Source organism: Phoxinus phoxinus (genome assembly GCF_949152265.1).
Source record: "Phoxinus phoxinus genome assembly, chromosome: 20".
NCBI classification, from domain to species: domain Eukaryota; kingdom Metazoa; phylum Chordata; class Actinopteri; order Cypriniformes; family Leuciscidae; genus Phoxinus; species Phoxinus phoxinus.
Window position 1 is genome coordinate 15,216,405 of NC_136895.1, and position 27,940 is coordinate 15,244,344.

Below are 27,940 nucleotides of genomic sequence, written 5' to 3' on the forward strand. Positions count from 1 at the left end.
AGACAGACAGGAAGAGAGAGAAGCAGGCAGAGAGACAGGAAGAGAGACAGGAAGAGAGACAGGAAGAGAAACAGGCAGGCAGACAGACAGGAAGAGAGACAGGAAGAGAGACAGGAAGAGAGACAGACAGACAGACAGGAAGAGAGGCAGGAAGAGAGACAGACAGACAGACAGACAGACAGACAGGAAGAGAGACAGACAGACAGACAGACAGACAGACAGACAGACAGGAAGAGAGACAGGCAGGCAGAGAGACAGGAAGAAAGACAGGCAGACAGACAGAGAGACAGGAAGAGAGACAGACAGACAGGAAGAGAGAGAAGCAGGCAGATAGACAGGAAGAAAGACAGGCAGACAGACAGACAGACAGGAAGAGAGAGAAGCAGGCAGAGAGACAGGAAGAGAGACAGGAAGAGAAACAGGCAGGCAGACAGACAGGAAGAGAGACAGGAAGAGAGACAGGAAGAGAGGCAGGAAGAGAGGCAGGAAGAGAGGCAGGAAGAGAGACAGACAGACAGACAGGAAGAGAGACAGGAAGAGAGACAGACAGACAGACAGACAGGAAGAGAGGCAGGAAGAGAGACAGACAGACAGACAGGAAGAGAGGCAGGAAGAGAGACAGACAGACAGACAGGAAGAGAGGCAGGAAGAGAGACAGACAGACAGACAGACAGACAGGAAGAGAGACAGGCAGACAGACAGGAAGAGAGGCAGGCAGACAGACAGGAAGAGAGGCAGGCAGACAGACAGGAAGAGAGGCAGGAAGAGAGACAGACAGACAAGATTCAGGAGACAAATATATTGACAAACCTCTGTAGAAGGTCCGTGAGTAGACACAGGCTGACTCTGCTCTGTAGACAAAGTTAAGGGCTGATGAAGACCCTGAGAAACAGAAACAAAACACAGAACAAACTTATAACAAATGTAATGTTTAATAGATTATTGCTAAAGTTCAATACATTACAGACTGACAGACAGGAAGAGAGACAGGCAGGCAGAGAGACAGGAAGAAAGACAGGAAGAGAGACATGAAGAGAAACAGGCAGGCAGACAGACAGGAAGAGAGACAGGAAGAAAGACAGGCAGACAGAAAGAAAGACAGGCAGACAGGAAGAGAGAGAGACAGACAGGAAAGAAAGGCAGGCAGGCAGACAGGAAGAGAGACAGACAGACAGGAAGAAAGACAGGCAGACAGACAGGCAGACAGGCAGACAGACAAAAAGAAATACAGGCAGACAGACAGGAAGAGAGACAGACAGACAGACAAGATTCAGGAGACAAATATATTGACAAACCTCTGTAGAAGGTCCGTGAGTAGACACAGGCTGACTCTGCTCTGTAGACAAAGTTAAGGGCTGATGAAGACCCTGAGAAACAGAAACAAAACACAGAACAAACTTATAACAAATGTAATGTTTAATAGATTATTGCTAAAGTTCAATACATTACAGACTGACAGGCAGACAGAGAGACAGGAAGAGAGACAGACAGACAGGAAGAAAGACAGGCAAACAGGCAGGAAGAGAGACAGACAGACAGGAAGAGAGACATGAAGAAAGACAGGCAGACAGACAGTAAGAGAGACATGAAGAGAGGCAGACAGACAAAAAGAAATACAGGCAGACAGACAGGACGAGAGACAGACAGACAGGAAGAGAGACAGACAGACAGGAAGAAAGACAGGCAGACAGGCAGACAGGAAGAGAGACAGGCAGACAGGAATAAAAACAGGCAGACAGACAGGAAGAGAGACAGACAGACAGACAGGAAGAGAGGCAGGAAGAGAGACAGACAGACAGACAGGAAGAGAGGCAGGAAGAGAGACAGACAGACAGACAGGAAGAGAGGCAGGAAGAGAGACAGACAGACAGACAGACAGGAAGAGAGACAGGCAGACAGACAGGAAGAGAGGCAGGCAGACAGACAGACAGACAGACAGGAAGAGAGACAGACAGACAGACAAGATTCAGGAGACAAATATATTGACAAACCTCTGTAGAAGGTCCGTGAGTAGACACAGGCTGACTCTGCTCTGTAGACAAAGTTAAGGGCTGATGAAGACCCTGAGAAACAGAAACAAAACACAGAACAAACTTATAACAAATGTAATGTTTAATAGATTATTGCTAAAGTTCAATACATTACAGACTGACAGACAGACAGACAGACAGACAGGAAAAGAGGCAGGAAGAGAGACAGACAGACAGACAGGAAGAGAGACAGGAAGAGAGACAGACAGACAGACAGGAAGAGAGGCAGGAAGAGAGACAGACAGACAGACAGACAGACAGACAGACAGGAAGAGAGACAGGCAGGCAGACAGACAGGCAGACAGACAAAAAGAAATACAGGCAGACAGGCAGGAAGAGAGACAGACAGACAGACAAGATTCAGGAGACAAATATATTGACAAACCTCTGTAGAAGGTCCGTGAGTAGACACAGGCTGACTCTGCTCTGTAGACAAAGTTAAGGGCTGATGAAGACCCTGAGAAACAGAAACAAAACACAGAACAAACTTATAACAACACAAGTCTGTGCTACACAACCACAGTTTATTACACAAGGAAGACAATTAACAATTTTCCCCAAAGAAGACAATACAGTATATTGTATCATATAATTTTTGATTCTATTTGTCACTATTATTTTTTCAATAAAAATCCATTATACCCTACCTTCTTTATACTGCGTTTGGAACGCCATGGCAAGTCATCTCCTCCATAGTCATAAGTAATTTCTTGACCTTCATTTATGTCAGTAATGGCGAATAAACAAAGATGAGGTACACCATCCAGCACAATTTTCTTCATCTTGGAATTTGGCTTTGTATCATCATTAAGTAGCCTTCCAAGTGATCCATCCTCTGCTGATGCATTAATGCTACAGGGGTCATAAAAACCAACCATTATAAATATTAACAAATATTACACTTAAGAAGATAAACATTATTGGTAAGCATTTCAACCTGCCTCAGAGCATTGGTTTCAGGGTTAAGAAGGTCCAGATATATTTTAAGATGAGATAGCTGGCATAGTACCAAATGAAAATGTATTCAATATTTGCTCAACTTTTGTTTTTATTTGTTTTGTGTGACACGGCTACTCACCAGAATTCATTTCCATTGTGCTTAAAAATATATGTGTATTCAGTTGTTGTTGGTTCAAAAGAGTGCGTTATCTTGCTTAAAACACCACGGTATTCAACAATGAATGACCCTTTTGTAATAGGGCCTTTTGCAAACACACCTCGTCCTGTTAAAACAAAATTAAAAGTATGGTAAACAGTTGTTTTATTATGCAAAACAATGTTTTAAAATTAACCACAGAGCAGGTGTTTTTCCTTACAAGTTTCAAAGGGTAACACTGCAGTGTTTCCCAGACTTATTTGTGGTGGCATATATATGCAAATTCATTAACTTTAACTTTGCTCCAGGGTTACTTTAAAGGGGTGGTTGATTGTGATGTCACTTTTTTCATTTTAAATAGTGTGTAATGTTGCTGTTGGTGCATGAACAGTATCTGCAAAGTTGCTGCGCTGAAAGTTCAACGTAAGCAGAGATATCGTCTTTTAAAAATCAGGAAGTTTAATGCCTACAAAAACGACTCGAATGGGACTACAACGAGATACTTCCCGGGTTTTATACGGAACTGACCCATACATTTACATCAACCCTCCCTCCGGAATAGGCAAAAAAGGGGGCTTTGTCGAAGAGGAATAGTTATAGTGGAGAGCCGTATGCATGCCGTCGAAAGTGTGTTATTAAAACATGAATCAGTTCCAACTTTAAAACCAGAGGCAGCAGTTGTTGGGCCACAACCTATAAGTAAGACTTAATCATTTTAAATGTATTTGCATGTATAATTTCAGACGTAATGTTTTAGTTTTATCAAGGATGTAAACAAATGCCAGTGCTGGCTTTAGGAGCCACTATGCTGTGTGTCTATGACAACGCGTACAAACATTTTGGACCTGAATTTGTAATTATTAGGGGTGTAACGATACGCGTATTCGTATTGAACCGTTCGGTACGAGGCTTTCGGTTCGGTACGCGGTACGCAAATACAAACCGAACGATACGTTGGACCATTTTTCCTGCCGACCAAAATTTGCACGGGCACGACCACCACAAGCATTACACAGCGACAAATGTCAAACGTAGTGAAAGCGGAACGAAACTGCGCAACTCAATATTTTGTTCTTCATGGAGCGTTTATCAGTTTGGACCATCAGTGTCAGTTCAGCGCGAGTCGATCTTGATCAAGCGACACTGTTACTACACAGCGCTAAGAGATCCAGTAAAGAAAGCATTTGAGTTCGCCACTGAAGTAATGACATCGCTGCGCGATCTAGTGAGAAACATTCACATTTCTCCGTTATTAATGGACCAAACAGCGCTGACGTCGAAACCAGGAGAAACATTGTTCCATGAATGAACTAGTTATAGGCTTTAAGTCCACATATCTGCTGCAACATTCACCATGGATTTAATGTAGTAACACTAACTGTAACCATAGAAGTTTGGCAGAAATAGTAAAATGCTTTCAAGTACATCACACATCTTTTTCCAGCTCTTCAAAACTCAAATATGATCATATTTAAATGTTATTTTTAATGTGATGACCAAAACATTATTTGTTCATCATTCAAAGATTACCACCAATTATAAAACTAAAAGTTTCAAGATGTAGGAGAAAACACTTATTTAAAAATATTTTTTCTTTTAATTAATAGGACATTTTTCTGGCATTTCTTTCTTTTTGCTGTAGGCCTATTGAAAACGTATCGAACCGTGACACCACTGTATCGTATCGAACCGAACCGTGAATTTTGTGAACCGTTACACCCCTAGTAATTATGTACTAATTTTGTAAATTTATTTTTCCATATATATACTTTATGACGTAATTTTTCGTTTTGATCAAGGACGTAAACCAATGCCAACGCTGTTTGTTTATAGTAGCCAGTTAGTTCGATGCTATTTTGTGTGTATAAGACAAACGTATATAAAGTAAAAAAAAAATTATAGAGCCGTGTTTGGGGAGGTTCTGCTTGACTCTTCATTGCCGCTTTCTGGGTCTGATTCTGGCTCAAACTGATACGGCAGTATTGACACCATTATTTACATTTGACCAGAGCACATGCAACTTTCACCCGTAAAGGTAATGGGCGTGAAGTTTCCGGACAACGTGCACTACGCAGTTTAGCCAATTACAACACACCAGCCCAACTAACCAATCTAAGCCCATTGCCTGTTTCTGAGGGAGTGGTTTCATAGAATCAGGAAGTCAACCGGTCGTTCAAATGACAGAGGAGAAAGCGGCTTACAATAAAGGTGAAATTTATGAAAAATAAGGCTTTAAAAAAACACACACACACGAAGACATGTTATATTGCACCCCATAAACACAATCATGCCAAGAAAAAAAGCAGTAAACCACCCCTTTAACACTCTTATTTTAACACTTTCACACTCTTGAGTGTGGTCTCACATGTACTCCCTGTGGCTCCCTGTGGCACAGTGTATAACTGTGGTTAACCTGCAATGAGACACAAAGTTCACAAAACAAATATTACCTTTAGTTTGACTGATATATTTCCAAGTGATGCTTTCCTTGTCTTTAGCCAGCCTCACGTAATATTCAGCCTCTTTGAGAGGATTTAATCCTCTCAATCGACTCCTCACCAAATTCACTATTAAAACATTATATCAGTTTATAACATTATTAAACACATAATATGCAGTGCAATAATAATACAAGATATGGACTGTAATATTTCTCTACGAAAGGGACCAAAACAGAACAGAGTAACAACAGTTAGGCTACCTAATTTAAAACCATTTGACAAAATATAGGCTAGCACTATAAATGGAGTGCTTTCTGAACTCTGTTTACCTCCTTCAGTTTAAGATAACTTAAATGTTTATGTAAATGTAAATCAATAAAAATTAATAATTTTATATTGATTGACTACTGGTTTATAATCAAGCTTTGATTATAAGTTAACTCCCTGCATCAACACTTTTAAGGGTAAATTTATCCACATGTACAGTTTAATTGAACAAGGTTATCAGATACAAGGCTTTTGGGAAAATATAGCGACAAATTCATATTAATTCAAAAGTTTAGTTCAATCGTGCTTAATTCACGTTTGGTTAAATTGTGTCCACGTAATACTAATGTGTACACGACTTAAACACAGATCACTGTTGATCACATACAGTCACTATACTGAGTCCTCATACACCAAACCATGATCTCATAACCCATGACTATAACACACACACACAATAAACACACACGGTTGATCACATACAGTCACTATACTGAGTCCTCATACACCAAACCATGACCTCATAACCCATGACTATAACACACACACACACACACACAAGACTTAAACACAGATCACGGTTGATCACATACAGTCACTATACTGAGTCCTCATACACCAAACCATGACCTCATAACCCATGACTATAACACACACACACACAAGACTTAAACACAGATCACGGTTGATCACATACAGTCACTACACTGAGTCCTCATACACCAAACCATGACCTCATAACCCATGACTATAACACACACACACACAAGACTTAAACACAGATCACGGTTGATCACATACAGTGTCCTCATATACCAAACCATGACCTCATAACCCATGACTATAACACACACACAATAAACACACACGGTTGGATCACATACAGTCACTATACTGAGTCCTCATTTACCAAATCATGACCTCATAACCCATGACTATAACACACACACACAATAAACACACACACAAGACTTAAACACAGATCACTGTTGATCACATACAGTCACTATACTGAGTCCTCATTTACCAAACCATGACCTCATAACCCATGACTATAACACACACACACAATAAACACACACACAAGACTTAAACACAGATCACTGTTGATCACATACAGTCACTATACTGAGTCCTCATTTACCAAATCATGACCTCATAACCCATGACTATAACACACACACACAATAAACACACACACAAGACTTAAACACAGATCACTGTTGATCACATACAGTCACTATACTGAGTCCTCATTTACCAAACCATGACCTCATAACCCATGACTATAACACACACACACAATAAACACACACACAAGACTTAAACAGATCACGGTTGATCACTGTTGTGGTTTCAATCTTTTTGTGAAATCACTTCTCAGAGATCTTTGATGCCAGAAATATTTTAGACTTTATTTAACAAAACAAAGCCGAGCAACCTCCTGCAGGAGATCACTCCCGAACTTTGGTTAGCTTTTCACATATATACATCGCCTCCAAAAATGGTCATACATCCTATAGATAGGGTCTTACACCATGTGACACACTACAATACAAATAGAATTCTCTGCTTGCATCAGCATTATGACCTTTCTTTAAGCCCCCAAAAGTCAAACCAAAGACACACACAGAGGAAATAATGGTGTACAAATATATAGCTGAATTATTTATTTTCTAAATAATAAAATTTTCAACATTCCCTCCTCTGGGGCTTATTTAAGCCCCACTTTTAGTATCCTTTTCCAGAGTGTAGTTTCAAAATCCAGCCCCCTCACTTATGCTAACTTGTGACTAAATCAAGTCACCCAGTCTCTTTTCCAATGACTAGATTATGTAACCACACTCGGGAGGAGCATTCGAGCCAAACATCTCTCTCCATATATTTATCTTTCTTTCAGTTGTATTTTTTCTTTTTTTCATTCAATGGAGAAAGTAAAAGACTTCGAATTCTCCCTAATAAAACAAAAAACATTGTTATAAGTGTGTGGATAAAATTGGTTCAGCATTGCCTGTCACAGTAGAGTATGTCAAACATAAAAATCCCTTATACATTTAAAAGTGTTCTTGCGGTGTAGATATCCTCTTCGACCCAGACTCCCAGGGTCTGGCTCATCAATCATCTTCTTCATCTTTATTTGAGGTACTTGAATCAGCATCCAATGTTTGTAAATTTTAATTTGGTTTAAGCCCAATCTTAATAATATATGATTTGGTTGCCCTCTAAAATTATTTTCCATTATCTTGATAATTCAGCATTTCCATTTGTTTAAAGGGTTAGTTCACCCAAAAATGAAAATAATGTCATTAATGACTCACCCTCATGTCACCTCCGTTCATCTTCGGAACACAGTTTAAGATATTTTAGATTTAGCCCGAGAGCATTCTGTCCCTCCATTGAAAATGTATATACAGTATACTGTCCATGTCCATAAAGGTAATAAAAAGATCATCAAAGTAGTCCATGTGACATCAGTGGGTTAGTTAGAAGTTTTTGAAGCATCAAAAATACTTTTTGGTCCAAAAATAACACAAAATAAGACTTTATTCAGCATTGTATTCTCTCCCGGGTCTGTTGTGAATCCTTCACAGTTACGCTGCTGGCGTAAGACGCTGATGACGTGTATTTCTGGTGCGCCCGAGCTTCGTTTACAGTCTGAGGGAAACGCACGTGTGATATATCTTCATGTGTAAAACAATTCAGAGTTTATTTGATATGTGTTTGTGATAACACGCAGCGTTTATTATAATTGCAACTTTTATTGCATACTACTATAGTAATGTAGGGGGGGAACCAAAGAAAGCGGAACCAAAAAGTGCGGGTATTGTTGCACCGCGCTGTTTAGGTGACGGACGCGTTCATCGTCTCTCATACAGATATTTGGAGATGAAGATGGCGGTTCGCTCTTTCACTCATTGATTCCATGATTCTGTTTTCCAGACTGACATCTAGGAGAGTTGAGAGTAGTGAACCCCAGTCAAAATCATTTGTTACTCCAGTTACACCATTTGAAACTCGTAACAAACTGTGGGGGCTCGTCCGGGATCTCTCCTCATCACAACCAGGAGGAGCAGATCCAGAGATACTAGAACCACGCGACCAAGGTGACAAGACGCTGCTGCCGGCCAGGAGTCAAGCCGTGGGTGTCCGAGGAGGGAGACCAAAGGGAAAAGGGATCTCAACCTCGCTTAGGAGCCGCACTGCTGATCCAGAGGCCCGGGCGCGCTACTTACCAGAGGGCTACACGCTGATCCTTTGGTCATCGCACTCCAGCATCAGGGGATCTCACCTTTGTTTTGGGAGGTCGACACGCACACACACACGCCACTTACTCCACTGATTAAGTCACTACACCACTGATTTACTGAACTCACAATCCACAAGGGGACATCAGAACTACACACCATGTCAGCAACGCGTAAAGAATTAGTATGGGGCATCAAGAAACAACTATTCAGACTCTCAAGCAACGACATCTATCAGGTTGCAAAAGAAATTGCAATTAACAGTCAACATGAAGAAGAGCTGAATGCGAATGATGAAGAAGGGTGCATGGAGTATGTAGTCTCCTACATGCAATCTGACACTTTATTGGGACTTGAGGATGAGGGTATGGGTCAGTTGTTGGTTTTAAATGATTTGATAGGTAGAGTAATTAATGCTGATGCACCTGTTAATTTTCCAGTGGGTACTTTGAGTGATGGTAGCACACACGTTACACCTAGTCACAGTCCATCCACTACAATCCCAAACTCTGCATCACAACCTCATTCTCACCCTAACATTACAGTTATGCAAACACAACCCCACTCTAACACTCATACCAATACAACAACACAGTCATTAGAAGAACTGAGACAAGTGTATGAAGAGATGGGTGAGAAACTGCGACGACGTGAATTTACAGAGACCTCACCACCCACAACTTACCTCCACCAGACTGAGTCAGAGTTACACTGTATGCCACAGATGACCTCAGAGAGACCAGTAATACTGAAGGACCTCTCCTACCTGCAGCGCAGAGACTTCAAAGTACATGGTGGTCAGGTTGGGGATCAGAACTCTGATTTAAATTTCAACAATATCAGCAAACAAATCGACGAGGGAGTGAAAGAGGGCTTTGCGGAAGCAGAGGTGGTGAGAGGGGTGTTGAGGATCATCAAACCAGGGGCTTTTAAAGATATGCTTGTAAACAAAGATTCAATTACAGTATCTGAACTCAAAGGTTTCCTCAGGTCTCACCTCGGAGAGAAAGCAACGACTGAGATGTTCCAGGAATTGATGTGCGCCAGGCAATCAGACCAAGAATCACCACAGCAGTTTCTCTACCGCATGATTGGGCTCAAGCAGAAAATCCTTTTCCAGTCTCGACAGGTCAGTGCAGACATTTCATATGATCCCAAGACCATCCAGGAGGTGTTCCTCCATACTATCTATCAAGGTTTGGGGACAAAACATGCTGACCTCCGACAGAGACTGAGGCCTCTAATCTCAAACAGTCAAGTCACAGATGAGGAAATCCTTCGACAGGTCATGAAAATAATAAGTGATGAGAACGAGCACCAGCGTAGGCTGGGCCAAACTCCCCGACAAAAGGTAACACAAGCACACAGCGCCAAGGTTGAGACAGTAGATCGTAACAACAATTACAAGTCACGGGATACACCATCAGACAATGAGAATCTCCAGACAATACAACAGCTCACTTCTCAGGTAGAGACCCTGACACAAATGGTGGCTTCTTTGATTGAGCAGCGGACAGAAAATACTCGTGTGTCTTATCCTCCTCCTCAGCCAACCTCTAGCAGACCTGTCCAACCACAGCTGGGGCAACCTACAGTCCAGGTGAGAGGAAGGACAGCTCGTTGTCCGAAATGTACCGAACAAAATGCACAGGAGTGTAACCATTGCTTCGTGTGTGGAGAGGCAGGACACAGAGCAGTGGGATGTCTGCAACGAGTCAGGGTGCAGGGAAACGGGGCTCGGTCTTTGTGGAGGGACGCCCAGAGACCGGTGAGCAGCTTCAGTCCCAAATAGTAACAAGTAACAATCAAATAACAAGGCACCCCAAGCAAAACAAACAGCAAAATCCACATGTACTGACCAGCCAGAATAACTTAGCCTGCAAGGCACCCCTAATTGGGAAGAAAAGTCTGCTGAAATGTTTGATTGGCGGGTACCCAGCTACAGTCCTGTTTGATTCAGGCTCGCAGGTGAGCATAATTGACCAACAATGGACTGACACTCACATTCCTAATCATATCTTGAGACCCCTTTCTGAGCTTTTAGATGAAGAACTTGGCGTCTATGCAGTCACTGGACACGCTGTCCCCTATAGTGGGTGGGTTGAGCTCACTGTCAATCTTGTAGGGAATGAAGACCCGAATCTCACCATACAGGCCCCTTTCCTAGTCAGCCCACTGCCACTGCCCCAGCCCCTTCTAGGAGCCAATGTCCTCCAGGAGATCATCAGAAGGAAAGAGTCCTCAGGCGATGCTGTTGCAACGGTGGTCAGCCTTCTCCGCAGTGCCTTTGGGATAGATGAGGAACAGGTGGAGACCATTGTGAATTTCATTCAAGTGCCTCCTAGGACATACTGTGATCCAGTCACTATAAGAGTGGGCCAAGACCATACTATCATTCCCCCTGGCAGAACAGCTCATGTATGGTGTAGGGTACCCCCAAACTTTGATGTCTCTAACCCCATTGTTCTATACGAACCGACGGAGGAAAGCGCTGTCTTAGGGCAGTTGAGTGTAGGAGAAGGCCTCTTGGAAATCAATAACACCCGACGGCCTTATGTTAAAGTGCCCATCTCCAATCACTCAAAACATGAGGTCACCCTGCCGAGAAGAACCTCTCTGGGAACCATCCAACATGTCATCAAGGTCATTGAGACTGATGCACCAGAGTTACATCAGGCTGATCCCACACCAAGAAAGATGACATCAGTTGAGGTCAAGGCCGTCGCTTCTCCCAGCACCTCTCCACCCGAGCCCTGGCTTCCTCCTGTTGATATCAGTCACCTCAGCCCTGAACAACAACAGGCGGTAAAGGAAGTGCTCTACGAGGAATGTGGAGCATTCGCCCGCAACAGTGGCGACATAGGGTGCATCCCCTCCCTACAGATGGAGATCAGGACTAAGGATGACATCCCAGTTCAGAGGGCCTACGCTTCCATCCCAAAACCACTCTACAGGGAAGTTAAGGAGTACATCCAGGAGCTGCTGGTTAAAGGGTGGATCGTGAAGTCCCAGTCGCCTTATTCAGCTCCTGTCATCTGTGTAAGGAAGAAAGATGGGTCCTTGCGCCTGTGTGTCGATTACCGGCTTCTAAACAACAAAACCCTGCCGGACCGTCACCCTCTTCCCAGAATTCAGGACCTTACTGACTCCCTGGGAGGATATGCCTGGTTTTCAATCCTCGATCAGGGGAAAGCCTACCATCAAGGCTTTATTGCCGAAGGATCCAGGTACTTGACCGCATTCATAACCCCATGGGGGCTGTACGAGTGGGTCAGAATACCCTTTGGGCTATCGAACGCCCCAGCAGCTTTCCAAAGGAGCATGGAAAGTATGCTTGACACGCTGAGAGACGAATGCTGTATTCCTTACCTCGACGACGTGTTGTGTTTCTCCAGGTCCTTTGATGAACATGTGCAGGTGCTACGCAGAGTCCTCCAAGCCTTGCAACACCACGGGGTAAAGCTGAAGCCGGAGAAATGCGAGCTCTTCCGCAGGGAGGTCCGATATGTCGGCCGGTTGGTGTCAGCGGAAGGAGTAAAAATGGACCCCAAAGACCTTGAAGCAGTGCGGGCACTGAAAGACAAGACACCACAGACCGTTGGGGACGTCAGGCAGTTGCTTGGGTTCCTGAGCTATTATCGAACATACGTGCAGGATTTCTCACGTATAGCTAAACCCCTGTATGATCTGCTCCAGTCGAAGCCCAGCACCCCTCCAGCCAAACCGCCACGAGGAAAAACAAAATGCAATCAGCAGTCCTCCCGTACTCCGGTAGAATGGAATATGCAACACCAACAGATCCTTGAACAGCTTGTGGATCGGCTAACCAAACCCCCAGTGCTGGCGTATCCCGATTTCAATAGCCCCTTCACACTCCACACAGATGCCTCCCAAAAAGGGCTCGGTGCAGTTCTTTATCAGAACCAGGATGGGAAGATGAGGGTGATTGGGTACGGGTCACGCACACTAACATCGGCCGAACAAAATTATCACCTACACAGCGGGAAGCTGGAATTTCTCGCGTTGAAGTGGGCGGTATGTGAGAAGTTCCGGGACTACTTATTCTACGCCCCACATTTCACAATCTTCACGGACAATAATCCCCTCACATACATTCTGAGTTCTGCCAAACTCAACGCAGTGGGTCACCGGTGGGTGGGACAGCTGGCCGATTTCAACTTTGATATCAAATACCGGCCAGGCAAAACCAACATCGATGCTGACACCTTATCACGCTGCCCCTGGACATTGACACCTTCATGGCTGGGTGTTCGGAAGAGATATCGGAGGAGGCAGTATGTGCTGTATGGGAAGGAAGCCGGAGAGCACAACAAGGAGATGTGGCCTGGGTGGCAGCCCTCAACTTAACATCCCACAGCCAACCTCAAGTTGAGCCTCTGCCGGAAGTCAATCATGATGAGCTTGTGAGGGAACAAAGAAAAGACCCTGCTATTGGGAAAGTAATGGCGTTGAAGGAAAACGACACACCACTAACAGAGGATGACAAAAGGGGAATGGACACACACGCAAGGAGGCTGTTAAGAGAGTGGAGCAGATTACACATAGAGAATGACCTTCTCTACAGGAAGAGTGCAGGTCGACAACAACTGGTCCTGCCCGCCACCTACAGACGAACAGTACTCACCCAGCTACATAACAACATGTGCCATGTTGGCGTGGAAAAAGTTCTGAACCTAGCAAGGGAGCGATTCTATTGGCCTTTCATGAAAAGAGATATAGAGGAGTATGTGACCAGAAAGTGCTCTTGCATTAAACAGAAGAAGCCAGCCACACATGAAAGAGCACCAATGGGAAGTATTACCTCAAATTCACCCCTTGAGTTAGTGTGCATCGATTTCCTTCACCTGGAAGCTTGCAAAGGTGGATACGAGTATATCCTGGTAGTGGTTGATCACTTTACCAGATTCGCGCAAGCCTACCCCACCAGAAACAAGGCTGGTAAGACAGCTGCTGACAGGCTTTTCAATGATTTCATTCCCAGATTTGGATACCCGGCCAAACTACACCATGACCAGGGTCGAGAGTTTGAGAATGAACTCTTCAGAAGTCTAAGGCAATTAGCTGGTGTCGCCCACTCGAGAACCTCTCCGTATCACCCCCAGGGCAATCCTGCAGAAAGATTCAACCGCACGCTATTGCAGATGCTCCGCACTTTGGGAGAGAAAGAGAAGGAGAGTTGGAAAGACCACCTGCCCCATGTACTCCAGGCATATAATTGTACAAGGCATGAGGCCACAGGGTTCTCCCCATACTATTTGTTGTATGGCCGACATCCTCGCCTACCCGTGGACATCCTCTTCGGCCTCATAACAGATGAGGGAGCTGAAACTAATGGACCAAAAGGATATGCTGAGAAATGGGCTGGAAAAATGGTGGAGGCGTACAGAATAGCAGACGCAAACAGCCGACAGTCAAGCTCCAAAGGGAAGACATACTACGATAAACGGAGCAGAGGTGTGGTTCTTCAGCCTGGGGACAGAGTCCTGGTACGAAATCTCAGTGAGAGAGGGGGGCCGGGAAAGCTTAGACCGTACTGGGAGCAGCTTATCTACATTGTGAGAGAACAGGTTGGAGAAAATCCTGTCTACAAAGTAAGCCCGGAAGCGGGAGGCCGACCAGTTCGAACTCTACACAGGAACCTCCTGTTGCAAGTCAACGACCTGCCTGTAGAGCCTCTTCAGAACCCGACTACCAGTACAGCTGAGTCACAAAATAGAAAGAAGAGAGCTTCAGACATCTTGCAACCCACGCATGAGACACAGGATCCAGATATAAGTGACTCTGAGGAAGAGGAAAGCGTGCCTCGTTACTGGCTGCGAATACCGATGGAGAAACCAAGAGCTGGGAATTACCTACCTGTGCCGCATGTTAATCCTGACTCCCAAAACAGATCTGGACAGAATGAGACCCACCTGGGAGAAACGATTGATGTAGAACCTGAACAGGACAGGGAGAGTGTTAGAGACGAGGAACAGGGGACATTCAGTGAGGATGAACATGGCATGGAACAGCTTCAACCTGCAACCGTTCAAGAGGAACTGCATGCTGTCCATCAAGAGAACACTGTCCCCACACCACAACCAGAACATCAGGTCCTATTGAGACACTCCACAAGAGAGAGACGGCCAAACTATGTGTTTACTTACCCATCCTTGGGTCAACCTGCTTATCACCCGCGGCCCACTGTGAGTGCAGTTGAAATCCAGCCAGTACAGTGTACTTACCAGTGTCTCAGTGCACCATACCTCCACCACTTCCAACCCCCGTCCATGGCCCCATACCCTTACTTACCTGTTGTGTATCCAGCTCACTGTGGATGAGAAGCCTTGAAAGACAATTACACACACATTCTATACTCACTAGACGATATCTAGCACACACACTATATAGGACATACAGGATACACTAATTGAGAGTTGAAATGTGTTTTGTTGAAAAGAGTGAATGTTCAAAGTGAAATTGTTAAGAGTATCTCGTGTCAGGAGCCACTTTTATTTGTTGGGGAGTGTGTGATATATCTTCATGTGTAAAACAATTCAGAGTTTATTTGATATGTGTTTGTGATAACACGCAGCGTTTATTATAATTGCAACTTTTATTGCATACTACTATAGTAATGTAGGGGGGGAACCAAAGAAAGCGGAACCAAAAAGTGCGGGTATTGTTGCACCGCGCTGTTTAGGTGACGGACGCGTTCATCGTCTCTCATACAGATATTTGGAGATGAAGATGGCGGTTCGCTCTTTCACTCATTGATTCCATGATTCTGTTTTCCAGACTGACATCTAGGAGAGTTGAGAGTAGTGAACCCCAGTCAAAATCATTTGTTACTCCAGTTACACCATTTGAAACTCGTAACACACGCTGTAAAAGTGTCTCATCCGCGACATGCACATTTACGCACCATTAAAAAAATGATATCCACGCAAACAATGTAGAATAGCTTGAATATAGCGTGCGTCTCCCTCAGACTGTAAACGAAGCTCGGGCGCACCGGATAACACGTCATCAGCGTCTTCCGTCAGCAGCGTCACTGCGGAGTCGTGAACGCAGATTCACAACAGACCCGGGAGAGAATACAATGCGGAATAAAGTCTTATTTTGTTTTATTTTTGGACCAAAAAGTATTTTCGATGCTTCAAAAACTTCTAACTAACCCACTGATGTCACATGGACTACTGTGATGATGTTTATATTACCTTTATGGACATGGACAGTATACTGTATATACATTTTCAATGGAAGGACAGAAAGCTCTCGGACTAAATCTAAAATATCTATAACTGTGTTCCGAAGATGAACGGAGGTCTTACGGGCTTAGAACGACATGAGGGTGAGTCATTAATGACATTATTTTCATTTTTGGGTGAACTAACCCTTTAACAGTGATTTTGACAATTACTATGGGAAGTACACAACAGAATAATAACCACCTTTCAATATTGCAACGTCAGAAAACATTCATAATTTAGCAAACCATGCTCATAATTCTCCAAACTTCAAATCAAGTTTTCCTTGACTTTTTGCTCTTAAACTTTTTTGACTTAATCCTGTATTCGCTAAATGTTCCTCCCTGCGCAGTATTATTTGGTATAAGTGCAACACTGATCTTCAAACATAAGTCTTTCTACTTTTTGTCATGTAATTGTTTTCCTCCTGATGCAGACAAAGCATTACAGTACATCTCTGATGATTTATAATAAATAATTTTTTAATTCTGCGTTTTTGTTTTTCGTGATCCATATGAATATTAAAATAGGGCTGGGTTAAAATACCTATTTCTCATTTTTAATTGCTTCTTATTTATATGAAGGAATATCAATTCTTAAATTTGAAGAATCCATCTTTTAGTCAATCATTTTTTAGTTGATGAACGAACAGAACATTGTAGTGCACCTTCTATCCTTTAAATCGCTTTGTGCTTCGTTATAAAGTTTTATATTTTAAATTCTGTCTATTTTATTACCAAATTTAAACATACCATTTTGCCTTTTTCAATGCCATATGTTATTGCTCCTCATTGTAGCCCCTCAGTTCAAGCGTTTCTAAACTGAATACCACTAATTCTAATTTCTAAATAAACTATCATGAATAAACTAGTTATGTCCCATGTAATCACTCAAACTAAGAAAGCTTTAGAGCAATGTTACATTTACCTCATAAAAGTCATTCAATAAACTCAGACAATTAGGAAGAACTGCTAACCCATTATCTGAACTTATTTCTGATAGCATTTCTGCATCTAAGGAATACTTCTCTGTTAGAAATCTCATTTCTGCATCTGCCCCTCCTCTGCTAATATCATTGCCTTTACCCGTCTATATCATGTCCACATAATCCATTATCAAGTGTTTTAATAGTCCTTCTCGCCTATTTGTGTCGCTGTTCCTTTCTTAACTTAGTTTTTTAGTTTTTTTTCCACAAATTTAACATTCTTAATCTCTCCTTTTCCTTAATCTCTCCTTATTCCCCCCTTGCACACTGGTCAAAACCATGCGCATCTGGATTGAAAATATTCAAAAGTTATGTTGGTGTAACAATCTGTTCTTTATGTGAATGTCAAATATCTTTTTGACCCTCCTCTGGTACCATAGATTTTTCTTAAGGCCTGCTTGTTATTGAATTCGAATAACTTCCAATTGAGTTTGTCGTTCTATTAGCACTACTTGATATATATTTATTTAGTCAATAGCATATTGAATCATATCATAATCTTATGAATTAAAGTTGAAATTGAATATTTGTTAATAGCCAGTCTTAATACTTGTTTTTAATTTCAACTCTAGCCTTAAACTAATTAGGTATACCCCATGTATTGACAAGTTGCATTATGAGTACCCGTTTGGATCTATTTTAAAATGTCTTTTAGATCATTTTTTTTTTATTTTCCTTTATGAATTGTCTTAATTCCCATTATGCTACATTTCTTGAATTAGTCGTTACCATTCATTTTATCATCATACCATACATTTTTTTTCTCTTCAATCTATTTTTTCTGGTGGGGTTATTATTAAGTTGCTACTAAATATTCAAGGGCTTTAACATTACATTTTTTTAGAAAAGTTTGGTTGATGTTGAGTATTGTTTGAACTTGTACTCATCTCTTTCACTCTGTTGATTCTCTTCTTTGCACAACTCCTTGTGAATTTCCCACATTCTGCAACTTTTCATTCCTGTGATGCTGGTCAAGTTTGTCTCCTTTTTCCATTTATGTTGATCTTTGTGAGTTTGTTGCAATGGGTTGTAGAGCCCTGCACGGGCCTCAAATCTAGGCCCTAGCCCGAGATGCTCAGGCCCTAGCCCGGCCCGTGTCCGACAGCTCATCATAATTATCAGCCCGAGTCCGACCCGAGCCCGTTTTTTTTTTTTTTTTTTTTTTTTTTATACAGCTGTAGCTTGGCCTAGGGCAAACTAGCTATTTGCAGTCATTAAAATAGGTCCGTTTTGTTAGTTATGTTTTTTTTTCATTTCTTTATTAAAGGGTTAGTTCACCCAAAAATGAAAATAATGTCATTAATGACTCACCCTCATGTCGTTCTAAGCCCGTAAGACCTCCGTTCATCTTCGGAACACAGTTTAAGATATTTTAGATTTAGTCCGAGAGCTTTCTGTCCCTCCATTGAAACTGTATATACAGTATACTGGCCATGTCCATAAAGGTAATATAAACATCATCACAGTAGTCCATGTGACATCAGTGGGTTAGTTAGAAGTTTTTGAAGCATCGAAAATACTTTTTGGTCCAAAAATAAAACAAAATAAGACTTTATTCCGCATTGTATTCTCTCCCGGGTCTGTTGTGAATCTGCGTTCACGACTCCGCAGTGACGCTGCTGACGGAAGACGCTGATGACGTGTTATCCGGTGCGCCCGAGCTTCGTTTACAGTCTGAGGGAGACGCACGCTATATTCAAGCTATTCTACATTGTTTGCGTGGATATCATTTTTTTAATGGTGCGTAAATGTGCATGTCGCGGATGAGACACTTTTACAGCGTGCGTTTCCCTCAGACTGTAAACGAAGCTCGGGCGCACCAGAAATACACGTCATCAGCGTCTTACGCCATCAGCGTAACTGTGAAGGATTGACAACAGACCCGGGAGAGAATACAATGCTGAATAATGTCTTATTTTGTGTTATTTTTGGACCAAAAAGTATTTTCGATGCTTCAAAAACTTCTAACTAACCCACTGATGTCACATGGACTACTTTGATGATCTTTTTATTACCTTTATGGACATGGCCAGTATACTGTATATACAGTTTCAATGGAGGGACAGAAAGCTCTCGGACTAAATCTAAAATATCTTAAACTGTGTTCCGAAGATGAACGGAGGTCTTACGGGCTTAGAACGACATGAGGGTGAGTCATTAATGACATTATTTTAATTTTTGGGTGAACTAACCCTTTAAGTTAATTTAGACAAATGTTCGGTTTCTTTTTGTTTTTTTTATTGACGACCAGCAGCCGACAGCGAGTTAAACATGTTTGATCCATTTAGCCTCTCAAATCAACACTTTACTTGGCTACAATAAAACCCATAAAACACCTTAAGCATATCACACAGACAATTATAGTTTAAACGTTTATTATCAAAGCTGAGGCAAACTGCTCTGCTGCACAGTCGCAACAGCGCTCGCAAACGAAATGAGCTATAGCCTACAATCTAAACAAATCAAATAGGCTAAATGGCATTAAATTAAAAACAAACATGCAGATTATCTTACCTCAAAAATCAAGTCTTCACTACAGAACATGGCCATTCTAATTTCCAATAGTTTCCAGCAGACTAATGAAAATAAAGTCGTTTTTCAAACGAAAACCAACAAGACAGCCCCTAACATGGCTAAGAACAGTTTCTTACAGAGCAACGTGAAGAAAAATCACAGCATCCACGGTGGAAGGTTTTAATCCAGTCGTACTTTTTTCTTGAACTATTCCAGCTGCGCTGAAGTCACGCTCGCTATACTTCTGCTGCTGGCGGGGACACTAGAGCGAGCCGGTCGCGCGAATCTTGGGCCGTGCCACCGGGAAAACTGTGTGCGTGTGTGTGCGCGAGCAGACTATAATGTGTCAGTCATATGTCAGTGTGATAGGTTTAAAACGTCTTTCTATGTTTGTTTTTCCATCGTCAACTTCTCATATTTAATTTTAATACATGTCTGAAATAGGCTATAAAAAGAAGGATAAGCCTAAAACAGGCCCGAGGCACGGCCCGCGTGTGAACTATGACGTGAAAATTGGCCCGAAGCCCGGCCCTAGGGGCGTAAATAAGTCGGGGCCCGTCGGGCTCGGGCTGAAATGCAGGGCTCTAATGGGTTGTTTCCTCTCATTTGCAAGGGAAGATCATTGCCAGCATGTCCTTGATCTAGGGCTGGGGTAAACGATTATTAATTAAACGATTAGTCGGGCGATTATTTTATCGATTAGTCGACTAATCTAACGACTAATTGGACGATTAATATAGCGATTATTTTCTGTTGCTCGATTAATATAAAAAACATAATGTATCAAATAAATACCAAAAAATTCTTAATAATATACTTTATTAAACAGTTTTGCACAGCAAAAAATCTTCTGCTTTACATAAAATAAAATTATTTTACTGTTATACAAAATGAAAGGCCAGCTTGTTTACTCTTTTACAGTACTAATATAACTTGTTCAAAAAATGATAAAGTTGTAGTGCAAAAAAACCACTGCATTGCACAGTATAGACATTCCTGAGAGTGTTTAACACTATAAAATTCCTGTTTTCTTTTTAGTTTTACTGTCCCAACATAAATCTCTCCTGTACAAAAAAATGCAGTGCAAAAACAAACACTGTGCAGTGCACAGTACAGACATTCCTGAGTGTGTTTAACACAATATAACAGTCCCAACATAAAACCTGATGGAATCGAACTGACTCTCTTAACTGCTATTCTGTAAGCTAAGCTTACATGATAATAAAGTGTGTGTACAATATAGTACTGTCCACTTTCCTCCACTTTTCTCCATCCATTACCACTCTTTACTCCTCTTCTACACTACCTACTCTGAATTACTGTGGAGGAATGCGAGCATGTCCACGTGCTCTTTGGTGAGGCTTGCTCTTTTTTTGTTCACAATGAACCCTGCTGCTGAGAACAGACGTTCAGAAGGTGTGGATGTTGCAGGGGCAGCCAGATAGGATTTTGCCACAACAGCCAGGGCGGGGAACTTTGTTTCATTTTCCTTCCACCATTGGAGTGGGTTTTTGTCCTTTGGAATGGGTTTCTCCCCAAAGAACACTTGCAGCTCATTCCTGACAGCATCTTCCCTCTGGTCTTGGCCTGGTTCTTCATCTTCCGACTTCTCATCATCTGTGCCAAGCAGCATGTCCAGAACAGACTTTGGCTTCTGTCTGGCCACTGGGGGAGTCATCTTCAGGCTCTTCCCTGACTTGCACTCGTCTGGCTTCAAGTGCAAGGGTCTGAAGTTTGTTTTTTACCTTCAGGATGTCGTCTGTGGACAGGAACTTAAGCTTTCGGAATCTCTGATCAAGGGCCGCGGCGAAGATGCACACATTGTTCCCGTCTTCATCATATGTTGTCTCAAACTTCCATCTGAAAAATAATGGATTTGATTTGCACACTTAAGATCAAAGAAATTCAAGGTGCTTAGAGAGAAAGATAACAGTAGAATCAATAGCTCTACATGATAGAATGGCAATGGGAAAACATTGAAAGATGCAAACTGGGAAAGCCTAATTTAAATATTCTATTAGTTCACTATAAGCGATTTAAAGAGCTGAATAATTAAACTAACCTTGAAGCAATCTCTGCTGTGGCTGGTGTTTGGAAGGTGGTAATGGGAGCAGACTCAAAGGCTGTCTGCGTGGACTTCTGTAGGCCTTTCACCAGCGGAGGCAGGACAGAGACTGTGACGTATGCCTGTCCACTCAGGAAAACGGTGGCTTGCTCGAAGGGCTCAAGTGCTTTCTGTAGCTCCTCCAGGAGGCTTCACTGGTCGGCTTTCATATCCAGGTAGTGCTTTCCTGCTTTGGTGACCTCTGGGTCTGAGAGGGTTGCGGTTACAGGCCACCGCTGCTCAAGGAGGTGTGTAATCATATAGTAAGAACTATTCCATCTAACAGCTACATCCTGGGTCAACTTGTGTTGAGCTGTGCCCAATTGCTCTTGTTTGAGTTTCAACTTCAGGGTGGCGATACCGCTGCTATGGAAGTACCCGACGAGGCTCCTTGCTGCCCCAAGTGCCTTGTTGATCCGGGGATCTTTCAGAGCATGGTTGACGATCAACTGGGTGGTATGGCCAGCACATCGAAGTGAGGCAACACCATGCCTCTCCTCAAGGATTCTTAGGGCTTTCACTACATTAGCTGTATTATCGTGAAAAATCGCCTGGACATCATCACGGAGAGAGAAGTCAAACTTCTCTGCCACCTCTTCAATCCAGCGAACAATGTTTTCTGCAGTGTGTCGGTCCTCAAGGGGCTTTGTGCACAAAACGAATGAGACCCTCTCCCAGTTGTCGTTGATGTAGTGGCAGGTCACTCTGAGGTATGCCTCTGTGGCAATACTTGTCCAGGCATCGGGGGTGAGTGATTTTTGAGGACCGGTTCTTTAAGTCTTTCTTCAGATCTTCAAGAGTACTTTGATATGCCTTCTCCATCTACTTTGTGAACCACCACCTGGAAGGACATTTGAAGCCTGGGCAGGCATATTCAATCATGTCTATGAAGGCTTCACCTTCAACAAGAGACACAGGCCTCATGTCTTTGACGATCACCTGTAGTGTAAGATAAAGAAAATTTGTCTTAACGCAAACATAGCACCTTTCATAGAGCCATATATTGCTTACAGTGTAAGAAGATTAATTATTAGACAATCCAAAAAAGGACACAAAGAAAAGGGGCAAGTTTACTGAAGAAACACCCATAACCTAGCTAATAAATATAAGACAAAAAATGGGCACAGCCATTCCATCCTAAAAGATGCTCAAAGCAAGCAACAGTGAGCTAATAATAATTACTTACTCTCAAGAGCCTTTTGCTCAGTTCAGCTGCCTTCTGTGGAGTGCATTGCGTCTCTTTCCCAAGATAGGACGGCAAGGTTCTTTGCTTTATCCTAGAAAACACAAAAGTAAATTAGAACAACAGCTTAGACAGTGGGGCATTTTAATTCTACTCTTAACCTCATTGCATTGCAATACTATGCTAAGTTTATTTGAATCCTAACGTGGCTACATTTAAAATTAATATTATGTCCAACAAAGCATTTCATCATCATGATTAGGCTAGCCAGCTGCATTCAACGCACAACAATTTTGATCTGGTTCTTACAGAGTACTATATATATACACTGTAAAATGTTTGGTACTCAAATGAGCCCTATCACACTTGGATGTGGAGCTCATTTTAATGTTTTCAGTGCTCATAAAAACATCCATTAACATTAATTCATGAGCACTGCGCACCAGCTTGTGTGCAGCCCTGGCCTGGACATTGCTTGGCTACGTTAATTGACATTGGCGAACTAGCGTACTGAATCATGATACTATAAGCTGTCTAGCGTTAGTCTAATGTTATGTATTTGATGTACACGATCACAGCATGAGTTAACGCTAACTAACATGAAGTCGTGACTCGGGAGTGAGCTAACGTTAGACAGAACGTCAAAAGCTACTGCAATCTGCTTGCTACCGTAAGCTAGATCTAGCAGCTGTGCACTTTTGTGGTGCTGGGCTAACCAAGGCATCTTAGCTCTGTGCAGTTTGTTCATGCTAGGTTAGTAGCTAACATTCACGTTCGCTAACGTTAGCTACTATAGATAGCGGTGTTCTGCAGCCGTAAACTAGCTACCATTCAAGCCAACATTAGATGATAACTAACGTTATCTAAATAAATGCGTTACAGCAGTCTATGAGCCAGTAGCTAGCTAAGGTTAACAAACCTAGCACGAACAAACTGCACGGAGAGCTAAGATGGTTAGCTAGAACCACCGAAGTGTGCAGAGCTCAAGCTAAACAACACACTACACAAACATGAAATTAATTTCGCCAACGTTAGTACTTACTTGTTTTTGTCTGCTTCACGAGTGACAGTGGGGTGCCTTCGTTTCAGATGTTCCCACATTGCTGTAGTGCTGGTGTGGTATGCCAACTCCATTTGGCAAAGAGCGCAAATAACGACACCTTTACGCTTGGAACTAAATTTGAAGTATTCCCATACCTTCGATGATTTAGGGCGACTTTTTCTGTTGATGGGGCTTTTTGCATGGCTTTGTTGGCAATTGTGAGAAGTGGTTGCTGTTTCGTCCTCCATTCTACAATGTTTTGGTCTCCCACGCGTGTGTCGACGCAAAAAATATGACGTCAAAAGGTCGACGTCATCGACGCGCCGCTCCGGTCCTACCTTGATCCCTCACTTTCTGTTGTGGAGGGGGTTGAGGGTTGTTGGTGTATTTTAAGTTGAGAGGCATGGACTCAAATGTCACTTTGACTTTGCTGATCAATGCACAAGCCTCTTCTGAGATTACAATGCACAGTCACTGGTTCTTTGTTAGAATCATCCCAGAAACCTTCCTGGAAGTGAGCTACTGTCATCTGTGAATGAAACCTTAATTATTTCTGTTAGTGACAACAACATATATTACATCATCTGCTCATCTGGCCCATTGTCCTCCTCGGTGTTACCTGTAGAATGGTCATGTGGGCTGAGTGGTTTCCTTTCATTAGCAGCAGGGCTTGAACCCATATATTCCCTTTATTTTTCATAAATTTGGCTTTTTATCTATATATTTGCACCTTCTTTACATTTTTCTCACATTAAATTTCAAATGTACTTTTTACAATTACAAATATCTCATTGTTTTGAGTCCCACTATCAGCACACTATTCATCTTGGACAACACTCAACCCACTTTACAAGACAAAAGTTACAAGACATTATTTCATACTTTTGACAAATAATCAGCTCCATCATGATATGCTGAAAAGAAAGTCAGATGTGTTATGCTCCATCATGATATTCTGAAAGGAAAGTCAGATGTGTTATACGCTGCGCAAGATGTGGCACTGTTTTTACCCAATTTTTTCTATTGCCACTACATTTTCAACCAGGAAATTTAACCAAATTCATCCATGGCCATTATTTTATTGGGCAGAGTTTGCCCTGTGGGCCCACATATTAAATTTTTAATACAGCTGTATTGGCAAAATAATAGATTTGCCTCAGTGTCTCTTCAAACACAATCTCTCACTCCATTCATACTCAGTCACACGCATTGGCCATCACACACACACTCCTGTGGCTGCTGCAGCAGGTTCTGCTCTAAATGCGGAACTTATTTTAGCTGTGGAATGCCACAAGGTCTGATCAGGTCAACACAACTATGTCCAATCACTATTGAGAAGTTTCCGTGATCATAAGGTTTCGTTTAACACTGGTTTTACAAACCCTTTTTTCTTTTTATAAACTTTATATCCTCTATATTTTAGAATAATAGGCCTAGTTGGTCTAATTTTTCCTTCATATTATTTTTGTCTTTGCTAGGGGTGCGCCGATTCGATATTCGGTATCGGTATTAGTCCGATACTGGCCAAAATCACTGGATCGGATATTGCATGAATCGCGGGAGTATAACCTGATCCGATCACGTCCGTTAGTCCTAAATTGTCATACAAATGCTTAACAACACCTGAGAGACATGCCGTAAAGAGAGATGAGCAACATGCGTCACGCAGGGTTGCCAGATTTTCACATACAAATCCCGCCCAATTGCTTAAAAATAACTAATTTTTTGCGCGTGCAAATTAGTTTTCCAGGCGCGCTGTTCATGGTTGCATAGCAACGGCAGACGCAACGGGAAAGCACACGCCTGTGAAGAGGAGAAAGCGGTGCAAACTGCGCTCTCCATGATGACGAGGAAGTATCATCAAATAATTAATTGATTTCTAGCCCTTGCATTAGCTTTACTACTAGATATATTCATTGAGATGAGAAATAAAAAGCCGCCCTGTACAGCTATGATCAGCTGTTTGGCCGAGCTTTCCATGTTGTTACGGAAAGGCCGCTGGTTTTTGTCACATGACCTGTTGAGATGCTTCTATTATAAGCTGCGCGCCTACATTTGAAATAACGAATTTTGCACACGCATAAAACGCGATATGTGAACGGCCCCTAAAGTGGTATCGTGTGTGGCTTTATCTAGTTAAAAAGGCCTTTTAAATATGAACGCAGTTTTGGATTAAATAAAAGGACAGTCAAGTCAAACAAAACGCTATACCAAATCCAGCCTCCGTTCTAATTTTTTGGTGAGTTGAGCACCCAGTTCTATCTGTCAACATATTTTCTTTTTCTTATAGGGCTGGACTTGTACCTACTGAAAAAGCAGAGAGGGTTAGTTTAGCAGAGAATATAAAGAATTGCTCTTAGACCAGTGAATAATCAAAATGAATAAAGTTAATATAATAATTAACCAAATTCGAAGCAGTCTCTAGAGTGATCATTGAGGAGGCCACACCTGTGGTGCCCGTAAGGGTCAGTTCTTCTGTTTTTAGATCATCAGTCCGTTGAAGCTTCTTGGCTGTCTCTCTGCATCTGTCGTCAGCCGATGAGGTCACTCAAAGGCCTGGTGTTAGGCTCTGCTGTTTCTCTGCCTCTTCTCAGTTTGGGCATTGAAGTTGATCCTGACAGAGTTTTGCATCTCAGGATTTTCTCTTTGTCCTTAGGAAAATTCTCAAGTGAAAGTTTCACCTTTTCCAGCATTAAATCAGTCTTTCTCCTTGTTGAGCTTTCCAGAAAGTCAATTTCAGAAGGGGAGCTGAAAGCCCCTCACCCACTTCTGTCTTCTTTCTGCAGTTGTGTCTTTGAACTGTCATTGCTGCTCACGTCCCATTCGTCAGGACACTGTCATTGAAGCCATCTGAAATTTTAACACTCAGAGATCTGCATGAATCAAATTTAACTTTTAAAAATACTAGGTCCAATTGTGCCTGAGTTATTAGCTCTTTATCTAAAGTCCACTTTTTAACCATATTTTTTTACTAGTTCTTTTATATAAAAATCTCACTGGTTGACAACAGCAGTTCTTCCATTCTATTTTTAGTAAAGCAAGTTCTTCATTGCAGGAAAAAGCAAGCTATTTCTGTTTTTCAATATCAGCAATAATCTAACTTTGATTATCTGAGTATCAATTAAATTTTCCCTATCATAAAATCAACTTTCACTCTTTATTCTATCTTTGCATGCTGTGTTCAAATAATCTAGCATGGTGAATAACATTTCTCAACCAACATCAAGGAATTCCTCTTATCTTTTCTTTTTAATTATTGAATCAACAATATTTACTACAATTCTAAGATTCCTAATGTGTATGACTGTTGAAACTTAAGTCACCCAATCTTGATCACATTCCGCACACTGCACAACTTATTTTTTCTTAACACAAACTTAATCTGCAGTGGAATAATTTTTTCCACTCTGTATCAGGGATATTTTAGACGTCTTCAGATATATCATATCATATATTAAGCACGTGCAATCTTATTTAGCCTACATTGATCTATTAATATATATATATATTATTAGGCTACATTCATTTATTAAATATTTTTTATTTATTTTTTAATCTTATTTCATACTGCAATAATCTGCAGAGTTAATATCTTGAAACAATTGTTTTCCTTTACTTTTGCTAATACACACCATTTATACATGTCTCTAAATCCCATTCACACATTCTTTGTCCCTTTTCAAGTGACCAGGGTCAGGGGGGTCACTATTTTTACCCACAGGCACAGTCAAGCAAGACATAGGATCCCACAGACACACACACCCTATTCTGTACTCTATTCCC

At 42.0% G+C, this 27,940-nt stretch overlaps 3 protein-coding genes across 3 annotated transcripts in view; all 3 read right to left on the reverse strand.

The window, feature by feature from the left end:
- foxq2 (forkhead box Q2) overlaps positions 1 to 27,940 on the reverse strand; it is a 74,065-nt gene that overhangs the window by 34,396 nt on the left and 11,729 nt on the right. The gene's annotated exons all lie outside the window — the stretch shown is intronic.
- LOC306988107 (uncharacterized protein) overlaps positions 1 to 27,940 on the reverse strand; it is a 65,825-nt gene that overhangs the window by 27,651 nt on the left and 10,234 nt on the right. Inside the window, exons 2-8 of the mRNA XM_079592859.1 lie at positions 5,577 to 5,693; positions 3,109 to 3,253; positions 2,678 to 2,882; positions 2,416 to 2,487; positions 1,992 to 2,063; positions 1,296 to 1,367; positions 811 to 882 (exon numbers count right to left, since the gene is read on the reverse strand). Coding sequence (XP_079448985.1) covers positions 811 to 882; positions 1,296 to 1,367; positions 1,992 to 2,063; positions 2,416 to 2,487; positions 2,678 to 2,882; positions 3,109 to 3,253; positions 5,577 to 5,693 — 755 coding nt within the window. The remainder of the gene's footprint in view (positions 1 to 810; positions 883 to 1,295; positions 1,368 to 1,991; positions 2,064 to 2,415; positions 2,488 to 2,677; positions 2,883 to 3,108; positions 3,254 to 5,576; positions 5,694 to 27,940) is intronic.
- On the reverse strand, positions 20,685 to 27,865 carry LOC306988259 (uncharacterized protein). Its single transcript, XM_079593064.1, has 4 exons — positions 24,158 to 27,865; positions 23,119 to 23,209; positions 21,891 to 22,871; positions 20,685 to 21,688 (listed from the first exon to the last, which is right to left on the reverse strand). Exons 1-3 carry the CDS (start codon positions 24,403 to 24,405, stop codon positions 22,755 to 22,757), a joined length of 456 nt encoding a protein of 151 aa, XP_079449190.1. The 5' UTR covers positions 24,406 to 27,865; the 3' UTR covers positions 20,685 to 21,688; positions 21,891 to 22,754.